This window comes from Alternaria atra (assembly GCF_907166805.1).
Source record: "Alternaria atra isolate CS162 genome assembly, contig: 23, whole genome shotgun sequence".
Taxonomy (NCBI): Eukaryota; Fungi; Ascomycota; class Dothideomycetes; order Pleosporales; family Pleosporaceae; genus Alternaria; species Alternaria atra.
In genome coordinates this window covers 2921480-2938215 of record NW_025091321.1, presented here as the reverse complement: position 1 = coordinate 2938215, position 16736 = coordinate 2921480, and the positions used below count along the sequence as shown (strand labels likewise).

Sequence of the window (16736 nt, the reverse complement as noted above, 5' to 3'; positions counted from 1 at the left end):
ATTAAAGTTCTTACCCCCTGGACGCCCGCAGCCCGTGGCTTTAATCTGACGAACACGAAAGCCAAGTCGTTAATTGCCGTCCGTCAGCAAACCGCCAGCTGCACTGCTGACCCCAGGAACACCAGCCACGCCCAACGTCGCAACTTTTTGATTGGACAGACGCACGGCATATGCAGAGGAGGCTGAAGAGCTAGAATAAAAATCAAGTGTTTCTTACATTTACTGCGGAGTAAGCCTGGCATACGCTAGGCTGCCTGATTTAACGTATAGTAGTACAATGTACGCCACGGGGATATGTGGGTTGTGAAGCCGGCGGAAGCTGGGAGAGGTTTGGGTTAGGTAAGGCGCCAGCCTTACCTAGGTAGTTTGTCGACATCTGCATGTCAGCTTTGACGGCTAGAAAGAACGCATGTTTGCCTTTGTTTGCGCTCAGCTGGGGACAGAAACAGGGAGGGTTTGTAGATAGACAGGGTGGTCATTACACACATCATGTTCCAATCGCATCTTGTTAGAATGTTCAGCTGGATTGTAGGACATGTTTCATGCACGAGTTGAAGAAAGAAAAGACGACACTTCACCCACTCATTCACTAATTCACTAATTCACTCCCAACATAAGCTCAACTACATTAGGATAATGGGATGGAAGGAAACCCGGTCGCTGGACCGGCAAAATCGGCTTATATCCACTGGTACTAGTACCGTGCCGTACTAACCAGCTATCGCTACCGAGCCGTGTCTCTGTTCCCTTGAATCCTCTCTCTTCTTCTTTTCTTCGCTTAGGCGTGCAACTTGCGTGTTTTTTTTCTTGCATGTGGCTTGTTGAGACTCGGTTTCCATATTGCTTATATTTTTCCACGCGCACGTGGTTGGTCAAGCTTTATCGAAGATGGTAAGTGCGTTCGGTCCGGTTTACTGAGATGAAAGGGATCAGGGACGGGTAGGTAGGAAATTGGAGACTTGGGACGATATTGCGAGTTGGAAGCTTGAGTACTTGCGACGAAGAAAGAAAAAGAGAAAGGTGATGTTGAATATGTCATATAGCATGCAGCGTTCTCTGTTAAGAACTAGAAGAACTGGGATAATGCTGTTGCATGAAGACAAGTAACCTGGTCATCTTGCAGCAAAATCACGTCTTACATGGCTGTTGACGGGCGAGGACTGGGGTGTTTGCCGCCAAGAGCTCGGCCTCCTTTGACCAAGGTCGTCACTTCCACATTCGCACATTCCAGAACATCGTTTGCGTTATATGGTTCACAACGGCAGCTGCGCTCACCGGTCACGTCACGCCTTGCATACATACCCCCATAGGCCAATTGCTCACCCCGCGCTACTAGAGTTCCAATACCTAAACTAGAACGTCAAGCCGTGTGGCTTGCATAATTGACCTCGGGCGGCTTTTTCGCAGCGTTTGTAATCGATAGGTGAGTGTAGCGAGAGGCGGGGTTAAGTCACTGCCTGCCTCCCTGCCCGCTAATAACCTGATTTGCGAGATGAGGACCCCGGAAAGCCTCACCATCATCTACGATAACGGCGTTGTCTTGTCTTGCTATATTGATTCGTTGCGCTTTGCTTATGTCGACATGTGGAGATGGAGGTTACGTTGATTCGAGACGTAAGGAAAGGTTGAGGCGTGGTGATGTGCTGGCCTTTAGACGAGATGTTTACGGACCGAGATTGTGGGTATTGGCCTTTACAGGTACAAGGGACTTTGTCCTGTAACCCGCCACAGTCGTACGAAATCGGTATCTGATGCATCGGTGCAGGATCTTTGTACGCCAATCGATGCCTTGTCTCAACAGAGAAGCCTGGGATTCAATCGATACAGCTTACCGTGCACCAGGTCGTTGTTTCCCTGACCTTGGCTATACGTCCAGCGTCTGCGTTGCCCTATTTGCGACCTGTCGATCCGGCGTTGCAGATCTTTCGACTACCTTCTAGACGCGATCGTCCTTCATTTATACCGAGTACAACACGGTGATTCTGACGAGCGAAAGCGTGTCCGTCAGCCTTGCAGGTACACGCATATCGCGTAAGAGTGAGATTTCCCACAAATCTTGTAAGATGACGAGTACAGTCTGCAGTATGGCGGAAAAGAGAAGCGCATCCGACGGTGGCAAATCTGGAAGCAGGTTTAACATTTGGGGTTGGTGGAAAGGTGGAGCAGAACTGAAGGACGACGGTTGAGATGCATAGCCACGTGAGGCTTGCATGACTGACGGTGTGGGCGGTCCGCTCCGGTTCTAGAGCGTGTAATTCCCGCTAGCTGAGTATTGAATCTAGTGTAGAGATTTACGAGAAGGCGTTTATGAAGTGTCATGGCTTGCAGAAATTTGGCGGAGAAGATGGAGCCAGGTTGTGGTATATCGACGAGAACACAAGCAATTCTGTGGCTCAACGACCCGGGACAAGACATCCATACAGATTTACATCACATTGCGTGCTATACACATACTTACCAATGGTAATGATGTGCTCGAATATGGGCGGCTGCAGTATCGATCAACGGACACACTGACGTAGCGGTTACTACGCAGCCGCAGGACTGTATGGCCAGCCCTGACACCCAACCGTCATCATCGGACTCTCCTTGATCTCGTCCTGGCGCGCTTCCAGCTCCTCCACATCCCAGTTCGCCCAAACCATCTTCCCGCTCAGAAACTTGGTTTTTGGTTGCGACAGCCAAACGAGAAAGTTCGCGCTTAGTTCCACTGCGAAACAACTCAGTATATGTCCTTAATATCTTTTATTAGCACTTACCAGAGTCCATAGGCAGCTGTGACGGATCCGCGCCAGAGCCTCGGAAGATACCTGTATCCACCATTCCAGGATGTACGGCACATGCGAACAAATCTGGGTTCTCGGCGGCAAGGAACTCGATGATCTTTGTCTGCGCGGTCTTTGATACAAGATATCCCGATAATCCAGGTGTGTACGCTGGCGGCAGGGCGGCAGCGCCAGCAGCGAGCGTATACAACGCAGCACCAGGCTTTGCACTTGGGATGAAAGCCTGTGAAGCAATGATGATGGACTTGACATTTGTCTCATAGTCCGCCCACCAGTCTTGCAGAGATGTCTCGACAATCTTGGACGGCGAGGAGATGTGGGCTGCAGCAAGAACGAGGACATCCCAAGCGCCGACCTGTTTAGCAACGTCATGCATCGCACTTTCGTCAGTCGCTGAGACTGCGAAGACTCTGCATTCTGACTTGCTCTCTGCAAGCAGCTTTTCAGTCTCTTGAAGGGTTGATTCCGTGCGGCCAGTCAGAATCAAGCGCGCAGCGCCTGCTTTCGCAAAAGCGAGAGCTGTGGCGCGACCGATGCCGCTACCGGCCCCCGTGATAATCACTGTTTTTCCTGCTTGGCTAAGGTTTGAGTTTGATGGGTCGATAGCAGCATACGACTCGTTATGCCAAGTGGCCGTGGGGGAGGGAAATGGAGGCTGCATTGTCGCGGAGAGCAGATTGAACACGCCAAAAATGAGAACGGAATCGGTTCAAGGAAGTTCGCAAAGTTCTATGTTGTAAAGTGGGCCGGGGCGTACATCTAGCATGATGCCTAGAGGTTTGTCTGCGAGACCAGCATGTCTCACGTTCCTTTCGTACATGCTGATAGGCAGATGTACCGGATGTGTTGACATATTGAGTAGGTACATAGGTAGAGTGGGTAATAAGCACTAGTACGGAACAGCCCAAGCGCTCACTGCGGTACACCTGAGCCGGTATTTTGAGTTATTCGTACTGCATAACCAGAAGGTATATCCTTCAGGTAGCGAGAATATACTGATCTCGCCCTCATATACACCAATCGTACATTCATACATCGAAACCATGATATTAAAAGACCATGAACACTTTCCGACCATCTCCGCTTTTTCAGTTGGTGACTCTTCCCCTGCCATCCTCATGTGTTTGGCGGGTGGTAGATAAAGTCTGGTGGATGCGCTTCTGGAAGTTGGCTCATTGCGACATCCGCTCCCCCACCGAGATCCCACCAGTCTGGCTGCCAGTTTCGCATAACGAAATCGTTTTCCAGTGCTCTAAAGAATCCCAGAGATTGGAAGTCGCCTTCCATGTTTGCAGTATAGTCAGGCATTGACGACAAGGCCGACATATCAATGTCTGGGAGTTCACTAGCCATCAGATTTTGAATCGTATCGAAACTTGTCGGTGGCAGGCCCATCTCCTGTGTCACATTTTCGCTAGTGTCGCTAAAGACTAGGTCTTTGCGCCTCTCCTCTTGAAGGGTTCGTGAGACCCGATTCAATGCATTGATCGTCCTCTCGAACGGCACCAAGTCTTGACGCTGTGTCCCACTTTGAGCCATGGCAACTCCGATGTTCTCGAGAATTTGTATATCGCTTTCGCAATCTTCTGTTCTGTTGCAAGCTAGGATGTGCTCGTAAAGTGCGAATACGACACAGAAAGGATATAGTGTTATGAAACTGAAGCCAGGTTAGCAGCCGCACTGAAGGAAAGCTGGAATTGCTGCACTCGAGAAAAGTTACGGGAAAGATAGGACAGGGATGAGCGATGCTTACTGATTGGTTATGCTTTTGAACTTGACGTTCAAATTGGGCTCAGCGTAGAAGTCAAGGATGATGTTCAGGACACGTCGAGCGGCTCTGAGGGCGAACTCTCCTGGCCCAGGTCTTGCTTGGTGACGACGTACCAATCTCTGCAACCCGATTATCGTCGCGTAGATGTTCACTATGTGTAAGGTAAGCTGAAATTTACCTCTTATCTGCATCCACTGTACAGCTTCCACGTACTAATGTGATCGGCGACAAGGCAGCGAACGTCATCCGAGGTATCCTTCGCGTTCATCAATTCGTGCAGTTTCCACTCGTCCATGAGTGCCTCCATTTGAGCACATGTCTCATCGGTTTTCTGGGCGACGCTTCTGTCCTGGTCGTATGAAGTGTGACTGTCAACGTAGCTGATCAGTTCCACTGTCAACAGTGTAAACCGTACCCACATAACGCTCATCATAACTAAAAGAGCTGAAGGCTGCATGTTGTCGGGACGAAAGAGTAGTGGTGGCCGAACTCTGTTTGGCACATACCGCAAGACTGTCGGCTTCCCATAGAACAGGCGGAAGAAGGTGTCAATAGATAGGATGTACCAGTACGTAAAGCGCTCTGTATCCCTCTTGCTCTCTTCCTCAAAAGACTTTGCTGGTACGACATCCAACTGGTCTATGCCGGTTGATTTGATGTGCTGGCAGGCCTTGCAATGGAACTTCCACGCTAGTTGGTAGTCGTGGGAGGTCATCGCTGTCCATGCTGAAAGTGCCGCAGTATGTATGTCCATGATTGTGTCGTTCGGAGACTCAAGCCATGCAGGTACGCTCTCCAGAACTTTCATATAAGCCTTTATTGTTCGGTCCCCTCCTGGGCCGTCCATCAACTGCAATCCATAATACATTGCATTGTAACTTGGCGTTGATGTACAGTCAGATTCGGCTCGCATATAGCTGAGGTAGGAGCTACTCACTACATTACACGCACGCCAGGATCGATGTTGACAAAGGGAGAATCAAGAACCTCGGGTAGCGCGCGAAGAAGCCCAACATCCACCACAGAGTAGGCAAATGCGTCTGGGACAAGCATTGAGGTCATGACGCTGACGAATCCGTCTATACAAGATCGTGCCTCTGCCGGGGATATTTTAAAGTCCACACTAAGCGCCTCAGTACGCACTCTCAACTTTCCAAGGTCTTCGAGGGCCTCGTTGAGCGCCAACATCGCATTATCGATATTTGATGTTGGTGTCGCGACTGGGGTGGCCTTATCTTGGAAGCTGCGCCGGGTGTCAGTTGCAAGCCGGTATATCTACAACAGTTAGCTGCTATAACCTGATAGGACTTTAAAGGATGCTCGTGTCCTCTAGGTTGCACTCTCTAACGCCTTTAGTACATTCCCGCATATAGATGCGAACATTCCTGAAGTACGTCGAGTCGTCTTAGAGCCTAACTCTGCGAACACGAGCTCCTTCGGCATTGATTATATTACCCATGATTCTTGACCATCAGCCACAGTTAATGAGGCCTCTGGAGATGGCACTGGTGTGCTCTTTCGAATTACTTCGCGTCTTGGTGGTAACTCTGACGCAGACGATGAACGGTCATCGGCAACATCGCTGATTTGCTTCTCGAGCATTTCTAATCGCTGGCTCAAATGCTGCACAACAGCCTTTTGTTGCGCGTGGCGCGGTCTTTGCCGCCTTTCTACATACTGGCATTCTTCTTTGGCAGCGATGCATTGGTGACAAACCGGCTCCGCTTTATCGCATTTAATCTTTTTACGCTTGCACCGAAGACACTTCAAGAGATGTTTAGCAATCTGCACTCTTCGATCGTTGTGGATGATGGGTACCTACGGCAAGCTTCATTGTCATTTTATAGCTGCAACGACTTCTTGGACGCACTCCCGGATTCCGAAAAGAGATCCGCGCGCGTAAGCGGTCTGGTCAGCTGCCGAATCACCAGATGTTTTGCAGAATTGCGCATCGAGAAAAGGACGTAGATGAGGTGGGCGGCATAGCTAATGCCGCGCAGTCCGTGGAGCACGGACATATGGAGCTTGCCAGAGTCCGAAGGGATCACGTGTTCCCGAAACATGACGCCTAGGCACCAAAATGTCTCCTCTCTCGATGCAAAAGGGCTGAGACACTCGGGCCAGCAAGCGCCAAGAAACCCGAGAGCCAAGCGGCTGGAACGGGGTTTCGGGAATCTCTGCATCATGGAAATAGTCGCGAAGACATTGATCGTCAAGAATCATGGTTCAATAAAAGGAATCTCGACGACGAGCGCTTCAGAACTATTCCAACACCGTGAACTAGCATCTTGCTTACACTCTACGAGCGCTGTTCGATCTGTGCAAGGGCTCCAACTGTAAGTGCCCCCGTTATACATGCCCAAAATCTACGAACCCTGACTGTTGCTAGTGCTATTCGTGACCAATAACATTATAGTAATATTTCGAGATACCCTGGCCGCAGTTTCTTCGAAGTTCGTTGAGCGCGCATCTCTATCTGAGCATGTCAGCTGGACTAGGTTTCACTGAGACGCAAGCGGTTACCGAAGAAGCCCATGTTGACCGCTTGAAATTGGAGTCGGACGCTAGCTCCAACTCCACAGGACTTGACGACAGGACCGACGTCCAACAAGAAACGCAGCGTGATCGACATGTCCATGAGCTTGTGCGCAAGTTTACAACACAGTCTGAGCAGCAAAATGTTGGCTCACCCTTCACCGACAATGTGCACGAACGACTTGACCCCAAGAGCGACCATTTCCGTGCCAAAGATTGGGCTCGATCGTTTTATGACCTGCGCTATAATAGCGAAGAAACCATTCCTCGTGTTGCCGGCGTCGCTTTCAAAGGTCTGAATGTCTGGGGCAAAGGTTCGCCAACTGATTTTCAATCGTCAGTCGGTAACACCATCCTCAAGCTTCCTTCTTTGTTCGGTAGAGGCACGCAGAAGATTGAGATCTTGCGAGGTCTAGACGGACTACTCCTTCCGGGAGAGCAACTATGTGTCCTTGGGCCACCTGGGTATGTTTGAAAGTTGTTGGATACTGCTATATGATCTAACAAGTAGTAGATCAGGATGTTCTACGTTGTTGAAGACTATTGCCGGCGAGACTCATGGTTTCCAAGTCAGCCCCGACTCGTATTTGAACTACCAGGGAGTGCCAGCAAAAGACATGAACTCCTTGTTCCGTGGGGAAGCTATATATACCGCAGAGGTTGATGCGCATTTTCCCCAGTTAAGCGTGGGTGACACGCTGTACTTCGCTGCCCTAGCTCGAGCACCTCGTGTCATTCCTGGTGGCATCAGTCGCCAGCGCTACGCTGAACATCTACGAGATGTGGGTATCTGAACGCAAGCCTAAGTTGAATGATTACTGACTTATAGTAGGTCGTCATGGCTATGTACGGTATCTCGCATACGTCCAACACACGTGTCGGCAACGATTTCGTTCGAGGGGTTAGCGGAGGTGAGCGTAAGCGAGTAACGATTGCTGAGGCCTCTCTCAGCTTTGCACCTCTCCAGCTATGGGATAACTCGACTCGTGGCTTAGACTCAGCGAACGCGGTCGAGTTTTGTAAGACGCTGAGGACCCAGTGTGACGTCTTCGGTGCAACTTGCGTGATCGCCATCTATCAAGCTCCACAAGCCGCATATGAGGTTAGTTTTCAGCGAAATACATACCGCAGAAATGCCCGGCTGACTTCCCCAGGTTTTCGATAAAGTCACTGTACTGTACGAAGGCCGACAGATTTACTTCGGACCGTCGAACGAAGCGCGCGCATATTTCGAACGTCTTGGCTTCGAATGCCCTGCCTCCCAGACAACGCCAGATTTCCTCACCTCTATGACGTCCGCATCTGAGCGCCGTATCAGAAAGGGTTTCGAGAACACCACGCCCCGTACCTCCGACGACTTCGCTCGATGCTGGAAAGAAAGCCCCGAACGTCAACGGCTGTTGCAAGCGATAGAAGACTACAACAACACCTATCCTCTCAAAGGCGAGCAGCACGAACGCTTTGCACTATCCAGGACCTTGGAGAAGTCGAAGAAACAACGGCAGAAGTCGCCGTATACCCTATCTTACTGGAGGCAGATCCGTCTCTGCATGTGGAGAGATGTGCAAGGACTCAAGAATGACCCGAGTGTTCCTCTGACTATGCTCATTGTCAACTTCTTCGAGGCGCTCATCATATCGAGTATCTTCTACAACCTACCTCAGTCGACCGCATCGTTCTTCAAGCGTGGCGGAGTCTTGTTCATGGTCGTACTGCTTAATGCTTTCGGATCGATGTTGGAGATCATGAATCTCTACGCAAAGCGTACTATCATTGAGAAGCACAATCGGTATGCTCTTTATCATCCCTCCGCGGAGGCGTTGTCGTCGATGATTGTGGACCTGCCATACAAGATCACCAACAGTCTTGTTGTCAATACGACATTGTACTTCATGTCCAACCTACGCCGAGAGCCCGGCCCATACTTCTACTTCTTGCTCGTTGGGTTTACCACCGGCCTCTCCATGAGTATGTTTTTCCGGCTATTCGCTTCGATGACGAAGAATATCGCCCAAGCGCTTGCTCCAAGCTCTCTCATCCTAATGATGCTCGTACTCTATACCGGCTTCGCTATCCCGATCCAGTATATGCAAGGATGGGCAGGTTGGTTCCGATGGATCAATCCGGTTTCGTATGGCTTCGAAAATGTCATGGTCAACGAGTTCCACAATCGGACATTCGTTTGTTCGTCTTTCGTTCCCTCTGGGCCATCATATGAGAACGTCGCCCCCGAACAGCGAGCATGTGCTGTGCAAGGCTCTCAACCAGGTCTGGACTACGTCAGTGGTACCGCATACGTCGAGACTGCCTTCCGATATAACTACGGCGAGCGATGGTCAAACTACGGCATCATTGTAGGCATCACGGTTGTTCTCTTCCTTGCTCACTTGATCATGAGCGAGTTGGTTGCTTCCGAGCGCTCCAAGGGCGAAGTACTTGTGTTCCGCCGTTCCAAAATGAAGAAGACGGCCAAGAAGCAGGGCGTTGACGAGGAAGCTGGAGGGGCAACTGTCCACGAGGGCGAGAAGATCAGTCGTACCACGGAGTTGGAACCTGGAATGCAGAAGCAGGTGTCCATCTTTCACTGGGAGAAAGTTACTTATGAAGTCCAAATTAAGGGAGAAACCCGTACTATCCTAGACGGTGTGGACGGATACATCAAGCCGGGTACGCTGACAGCGCTTATGGTATGGTAATCGGACTGTTTCTTCGTAGACCAAGTTGACAATGTTACAGGGTGTGTCAGGAGCAGGCAAGACTACACTACTCGATGTGCTCGCCAGTCGCACGACCATGGGTGTCATCGGGGGTGACATGCTTGTGGACGGCCGTCAACGAGACGAGTCTTTCCAACGACAGACCGGCTACTGCATGCAACAAGACATACATCTGGACACATCTACCGTACGAGAAGCCCTAGAATTCTCCGCGTTGCTCAGACAGCCGCCGGAGTATGGACGCGAAGAACGATTGGCATATGTCGACCACGTCATTCGACTCTTGGACATGGAAGAGTACGCGGATGCGGTCGTTGGTATTCCCGGATCTGGACTGAACGTTGAGCGCAAGTACTCCTATGCTTACAGTTATGCTCCCGCGAGCTTCGCTAACTTACCTCAGAACGCAAGCGCCTCACCATCGGCGTCGAGCTCGCCGCCCGTCCCAAATTGCTGTTGTTCCTCGATGAACCCACTTCCGGTCTCGACAGTCAGACTTCGTGGTCCATCTGCGATCTGATGGAGAAACTCACACGAGACGGCCAAGCGATCTTGTGTACGGTTCATCAGCCCTCGTCTCTTCTCTTCCAGCGCTTCAATCGACTCCTTTTACTTGCCAAAGGTGGAAGGACTGTATACTTTGGTGAAATCGGCCGTGACTCCGAAACCCTCCTCGATTACTTCACCCGCAACGGAGCGCCAGCATGCCCACCCGGTACCAACCCTGCCGAGTACATGCTTGCAGCAATCGGTGCCGCACCTGGCGCACGAACCGAGATTGACTGGCCTACCGTCTGGAAGTCCAGCAAGGAGTACGCGCACGTACAGGGTGAACTAGCCAGTCTCAGAGAACTTGCCAACCGGCCTTCTGCTGTCATGGACTCAGCCGACGCCAGCCATCAAGTCTTTGCAGCCTCTTTCATGGATCAACTCCGCGCTGTAGCCATGCGATGCGCACAACAATATTGGAGGACGCCGTCATACATCTATTCGAAGGCTATCTTGACCATTGGCTGCTCGTTGTTGATTGGGTTTTCGTTCTTCGACAGCGACAACACCATGCAGGGTCTGCAAAACCAGATGTTCGGCGTATTCATCTTCTTGTTCGTGGTCATCCAACTCATCTACCAAATCATGCCGATGTGGATTTCACAACGAACTCTGTACGAGGCCCGAGAAAGGCAGTCAAAGACCTATGCTTGGCAAGCATTCGTTCTCTCCAACATCTTCATCGAGTTGGCTTGGAATGCTTTCATGGCGATCTTTTGCTTCCTTGTGTGGTACTATCCCGCCGGCTTGTATCGCAACGCAGAAGCTACGGATGCAGTCAACATCCGCGGTTTCCACGCTCTTCTCATCGTCGTAGCCGTCTTCATTTTCGCAAGCACCCTCGCACATCTCCTCATCGCCGGCTCGCCCAACGAAGAAATTGCTGGTGCCATAGCTACACTGGTTACCATCATGCTATACGCCTTCTGCGGCATTCTCGCAGGACCCAGCGATCTGCCCGGCTTCTGGATCTTCATGTATCGCGTCAATCCTTTTACCTACCTAGTGTCGAGTTTCATGTCGACTACGCTAGGTCAGGCGTCCGCTTATTGCGCCGACTCGGAGTTCCAAGTTTTCTTCCCACCACAGGGTCAGACGTGTGGCGAATACATGTCTGAGTATATTGACACGGCTGGTGGCTATCTTCGAGATGCGGAGGCGACCGGGCAATGCGAGTTTTGCCAGATGGACTCAACCGACCAGTTCCTCTTGCGTATTCACGCGGACTGGAATACCCGCTGGAGAGATTTTGGTCTACTCTGGGTCTACGTTGCATTCAACATTGCGGTAGCGATCTTCTTGTATTGGCTTTGTCGCGTTCCTAAGGCGAAGAAGGTGAAGAAGAGCGCGTAGGCGATCTCGCGCGCTTTGACGCAAAGACGCGTCGAACAGTCTTGGCGCGTTGATATTGGGATCATTGCATTTAGAGCGTTCTAGGGATTTGACGTGAAGTCATTGATCCTTTTTTGTGTCTCTCCGATCGCTTTCCGGAGGAAGAAATTTCGTTACTTAATAGCGCGTCCGGGAGCCCGGCTTGTGATGTCACAGCCATCCGCATAATTCCATCTTGACATCACGAATATAGATTTCTCTTTCTTCGACCCTTGGGTCATTGTAAAATAGTTTAATTTAATACATAGCCGTTTCCCGTCCATCATGTTCGTTTCTGAAAGCCTAGTTGTCGATACACTGCACGCGAATCTGGGGTGACACATCCTTCACACCATGTCGATCAACGGGCGGAGTAGCTCGCAACAACAGCACCAACGAGATGGCATCGCACCGAAACGTGAGCCAGGATGGTCAATTGCGATCAAAAACTTCAATCCACAATGGTATTTATCTCGCAGCCCAAACGATACCCATTTCGCATGTTAACCATGAATCAGGTTTACCGTATCAATGGACACAGGCATTCTGTCCATAATAATGAACCTCCTGCCCTGGCAATTTCGCGGTCTAGGCGTCCTCGCAACGATAATGTTCGTCTTCAATATCGTCCTCTTCACGGTCTTCGCTCTCATCTCGCTGTTGCGCCTCACGAAATTCCCACGCCACGTCAAGATGCAGACACTCACCCACGAAGAAGAACTCTCGTTCCTCGGCGCGCCAGCCATCGCATACTTGACACTGGTAGCGCAGGTAACACTCACGTGCTCCACAGCATGGGGATACGGCTGGACTGTCTTCGCGTACGTACTGTGGTGGATAGGCCTGGTATGGACAGTGACGCTGTGTAGCTTCCAGGTCATAGTGCTTGCGAAGCGGGACATAACCGTTGATCGTAAACTCAGTCCTGCGATTCTGCTTCCGCTCATCTCCGTCATGACGCTTGGTACGACGGGCGGTTTGATCACGAATTACTCTGTTGGGTTGAGTGCCAGCATGGCCGTTCCTGTTATTGTTACAGGATACATGTGCATCGGCTACGCTTTCTTCCTCTCGCTTCTCTACTACGCGTTCATTGCTCATAAACTTATCGCTGTCGGCCTGCCCCCGCCGATGAAGATCCCCAGTCTGGTCATTACGGTGGGTCCTGTTGGACAATTTGCTACGGCGATTCAAGTCTTGAGCACGGCGGCGAGTACGAGAGGCATGTTTGGTAGCTATAACCAAGGGACGTGGCTACAAGCTAGTGCAGCGAGTAGTGTGAGTGCGGCTGCGACGTTGATTGCGTTGTTATCATTGGGCTTTGGTTTCTTGTGGATCACGGTGTCATGGTATATCGTGGTTGAGGCTCTCATCAAGAGGCAGCTGCCGTTTAGTTTGACATGGTGGAGTCTTATCTTCCCAATGGGTAAGTCAAACTTTCGGCATTAATCATATACAGAACTGACCAAAACATCCTAGGTGTCTTCACGACTGGCCTCCTCAACCTTTCGATATCGCTCAATTCGACTGCCTTCCGCGGCTTCACTACAGCCCTTCTCATATTCATGTTGATCATCTACTTTGTCAACTGGGGTGGCACGTTGTACCGGATCTATACCAAGCAGGCATTGGGAGTGCCTCAACAGCGAGAGGAAGAAGACGAACAAGCCAAAGAGAAAAAGGAGACGATGGACCGATACGTTGTGAGAAATGGAGGCCACAACGCGTAGTTTGAATCATAATAGAATAATTTTAGCGATATGATTCTGATACTTGTTATCCGTGTTAGATGCCCGATACTGTGTCTTAGCAATCACGGACGGCAGTGACAGAATACCGCTCAAGCAAAACATCAGCGATCTAATGGTCAATGCCAACTCAAATTCAATTTTACCTACGATTTATGCCTACTAAGCGACTTCAAAACCTGGGAAGAGCAAACTCTCGTAGTTTTACAGATCTTGGAAGAATGATAAAGCCTAATAATTTACAGAAGCAAAACTAGAGTGTATCTTCAGAATCGCGAGACCGCGTAGGTATTGGGCTCACTGCAGCGGCTCAACGAATTGTTTCGTTACAGTAGACTGTGGATTTGTCCAATGCGCTAAGACACTTGCTATCGCATGCGAAATATCCTTTAAGTTTTCCTTTGCGAGTTACGCATACACCATCGCCTCAACGATCTTCCCTAGTCTTCCACAACACACCATAAAGGCACCAAACCCCGTTAACGCCAAGGCTAAACTTCAATATCTATCCCTAAAAATCGCTCTGGCCAGCAGCAATGCAACAAATCGCCCAAAAGAACCTTTTTTGAGACTCCGCTTATTCGAACGCACTCAAATCCAATGGCACACTGCTGCCTCGTCCAGCGCGATATCTCTTTGGTCCGCCAGTGAATTCTCTCGGTCGTGGAAATTGTGATTCGTCTTGAAACCTCCATCTCAGATCGTGAATCGGCCTGATTCTACCCTTCTCTCTTCCACCTCCGCCGGCATGAGAGCTAGTCGGGCTCTTCATGCTTGATCCGCCATTTGTCAAGGTGTACGAGCTGGAATCCATCATCGATCGCAGTGGTGTTTGAGAGGCAGGTCTACTCGGCGGGGCACTTGGCGGTGGAGGTGGCGGGGCAGCAGGTGTTGGAGTGCGACTAAAAGCATTGCGCGCAGCTGTTTCTGCGAGAGAAGGTGCATGTCCATTCGATGGAGGCGGCGGGGGCGGAGGAACTGAGGGTGCGCGATTATCGTATTTGTACGGGTCGTATTCGTCGTCGTCTTCGTCGTCTTGCGCGCTCATTGACGGAGGAACAGAGGGGGGCGGAGGCGGCGGAGTTGATCGCGATGGTGCTTGAGGCGCTGGTGAAGGCGGTAGAGGCGGGGGTAAAGGAATTCCAATAGGTCTAGGAGACGTTGAACTCGGAGGTAACGGTGGCGGTGCTGGGGGAAGCGAGGGCGGTGCCCGAGCTGGAGAAGGAGCGAGACCAGAGGGCTTTCGAGAGGATGGTGGCGGCATAGGGGGTTTCTTTCCAATCGGAGGCGGAGGCTTGGGCTTCCCGCTTATACTTGAGGCTACCGAATTGGGCCTTGAATCCTGACCTCGAAGAGCATTGAGCGGTGGTCGCATGCTCGGAATCGGGGGCGCTGGAGGAACTGCTGATGGTGCCTTGGGTGCTGCTCGTGGTGGCTTAGGCGCTGAGCCTCGATTCGACTCAGGATCTGAAGCATAGGGTGCCTGGTCCTCTGCGCCTGTCTTGACGCCGCCTGCCTTTCTCAGTTTCGGCATCCCTCCAGCGAAGATTCCTGCCAGTTGCGGCGCGCTTGACCCATCCTTTGTATCGCTGTTGCTTCTTGCTCGGTTTCCCGGCGGCGCTAGACCTGATGGCACTGAGGGCGGTTTCCCCATGCCCGGAATCGCAGGGGCACCCATTGGGACTGCTGCTGGCCCGTCGCTCACTTTGCCTACTATAGGGGCAGATCGATCGTTGACTTGTGTGACTTTCTTCAATCGTGCGCCCTTTGTAATGTCACCCAAGAGTGCTCCCTGTGGCACGTTAGCTACGGCTCCACGTAGTGCCAATGTCCCGAGTGAATGCGACATACTCTGCCTGCGCCTGTCGCTTGCTTGCCACTCACTGGCTTCATTGCTGGAGGCATGCCTCTTCCCATGCCTGGCGGAGGAGGAGGTGGAGGAGCTAAGCGTAGGCGTGCGAAGTCAGTACATGTCTCACATGCAGTTCGTACAGGGAGACTTACGCGGTGGGGGAGGCATTTTGGTGGTTTATCTCGCTCTTCGATGCTATGTTTTCAATCTTTTCGGGTGATGTGTTGGAAGAGTGTATGCAGGCGTTGCTGCCTGGTCGTGTGCGTGGGCATGCAAAGAGTGGAGTGGAGTGTTGGAGTAAGATGATGGTCTTGGGTTCATTCGTCACAGCTTGGCATCATTCCTCCAGGCTCCACCTTACGTCAGCAATGGCTGTGCTGCCGATCAAACCGACCGTTAAGCTCTGCATTGCACCTTCCTCTCGCCACTTCCATTACTTCTATACAACCTTCGCTTCGAGGATGCAACCCGAATAATCACTCAATCTCTCCGACCTGCTTAAGATTTGTTGATACTATGGAAGTCTATCTCTGTTTCCCAAATCCTATCGAGCACAAGATACCTACTCTCGCTATTTCTCCCATACATGTCCTCTCTAGCTTTTGTCTTCAAAACTCTTACCTTGATTCTGTCTTCATAATCATCCATCTTGTCCTACCTCTCCAATGCTGTCTGCTTCATGCTGCTTCATTACTTCTGCGCTCTCAATTCCGTTATTCTATTGTTGCCCCCTTAATGTGCACTCGCTCTAGCTTTTGAGACATTTGCGGACGACGTGGCCTTCGTGTTCGTGATATCTGTTTTTCTTTTGCAGATGTGCGATGCCGTCGAGGGAGGGACTTATAAAGGTAGGAGAATCGATGCTTGCGCTGGCGGATCGTCTTGGGCTTGTAATGGTAGAGTAGTGACCGTGGTTGTGGAGATGTCGTGTGTTGTCTCCTGGATTGTTATAGCCATGCCAAATAGCATGTTAGTTGCTGGCTTGAAAACGCGCTTAGACATAGCATTGCATTGACAACGTCGCAACGAATCGTGAGGCATGCGCAAAGGAGGGTAGGGACTCCCTACCGCCTTCTATGGAACTTGTGAAGGCCTTTTCAGTCGTACAACTCTTCACCTCATCGTTAGTCAATCACCATCGTTTGCTGCCCATGCGCCTTAGCGAGTATCACATATAGCAAATTCTTTTTCCTTGACCCTTTCTGCTCTGCACCACGACAACACCTCAGAGTCGCGCGTGGGCTGACTGCAGGAAAACTGCACCCACTTCGTCGCTCTTAATTGTAGCGCCTCAGTACTGTGCTCTTAACTGCAGCACTTCTGAGTCTTCCAACTCATTGGGCCGCTCCTACTTGCCTTGTGCAGTAGGGTCCTCCTGAGACAGTTGCGCGGTTTCGTTCATCCTTG

At 50.9% G+C, this 16736-nt stretch overlaps 5 protein-coding genes across 5 annotated transcripts; 2 read left to right on the top strand and 3 right to left on the bottom strand.

Annotated features, from left to right (window-relative positions):
• Positions 1–2528: 2528 nt before the first annotated feature.
• On the bottom strand, positions 2529–3447 carry ALTATR162_LOCUS4535 (uncharacterized protein; the record flags this gene model as incomplete). Its single annotated transcript, XM_043312147.1, has 2 exons — positions 2529–2710; positions 2760–3447. The coding sequence occupies 2 exons, from the start codon at positions 3445–3447 to the stop codon at positions 2529–2531; spliced, it is 870 nt and encodes a 289-aa protein (XP_043168082.1).
• A 455-nt stretch (positions 3448–3902) lies between these two features.
• Positions 3903–6391, bottom strand: ALTATR162_LOCUS4534 (uncharacterized protein; the record flags this gene model as incomplete). Its single annotated transcript, XM_043312146.1, has 6 exons — positions 3903–4443; positions 4540–4708; positions 4771–5435; positions 5495–5800; positions 6236–6321; positions 6380–6391. 6 exons carry the CDS (start codon positions 6389–6391, stop codon positions 3903–3905), a joined length of 1779 nt encoding a protein of 592 aa, XP_043168081.1.
• A 350-nt stretch (positions 6392–6741) lies between these two features.
• On the top strand, positions 6742–11711 carry ALTATR162_LOCUS4533 (uncharacterized protein; the record flags this gene model as incomplete). Its single annotated transcript, XM_043312145.1, has 9 exons — positions 6742–6893; positions 6947–6954; positions 7047–7557; positions 7607–7874; positions 7925–8194; positions 8247–9779; positions 10036–10156; positions 10213–10235; positions 10401–11711. 9 exons carry the CDS (start codon positions 6742–6744, stop codon positions 11709–11711), a joined length of 4197 nt encoding a protein of 1398 aa, XP_043168080.1.
• A 372-nt stretch (positions 11712–12083) lies between these two features.
• ALTATR162_LOCUS4532 (uncharacterized protein) lies at positions 12084–13459 on the top strand (the record flags this gene model as incomplete). Its single annotated transcript, XM_043312144.1, has 3 exons — positions 12084–12193; positions 12248–13155; positions 13209–13459. 3 exons carry the CDS (start codon positions 12084–12086, stop codon positions 13457–13459), a joined length of 1269 nt encoding a protein of 422 aa, XP_043168079.1.
• Positions 13460–14054: 595 nt separating this feature from the next.
• Positions 14055–15497, bottom strand: ALTATR162_LOCUS4531 (uncharacterized protein; the record flags this gene model as incomplete). The annotated part of the gene is made up of 3 exons (XM_043312143.1): positions 14055–15269; positions 15329–15420; positions 15482–15497. The coding sequence occupies 3 exons, from the start codon at positions 15495–15497 to the stop codon at positions 14055–14057; spliced, it is 1323 nt and encodes a 440-aa protein (XP_043168078.1).
• Positions 15498–16736: the final 1239 nt, after the last annotated feature.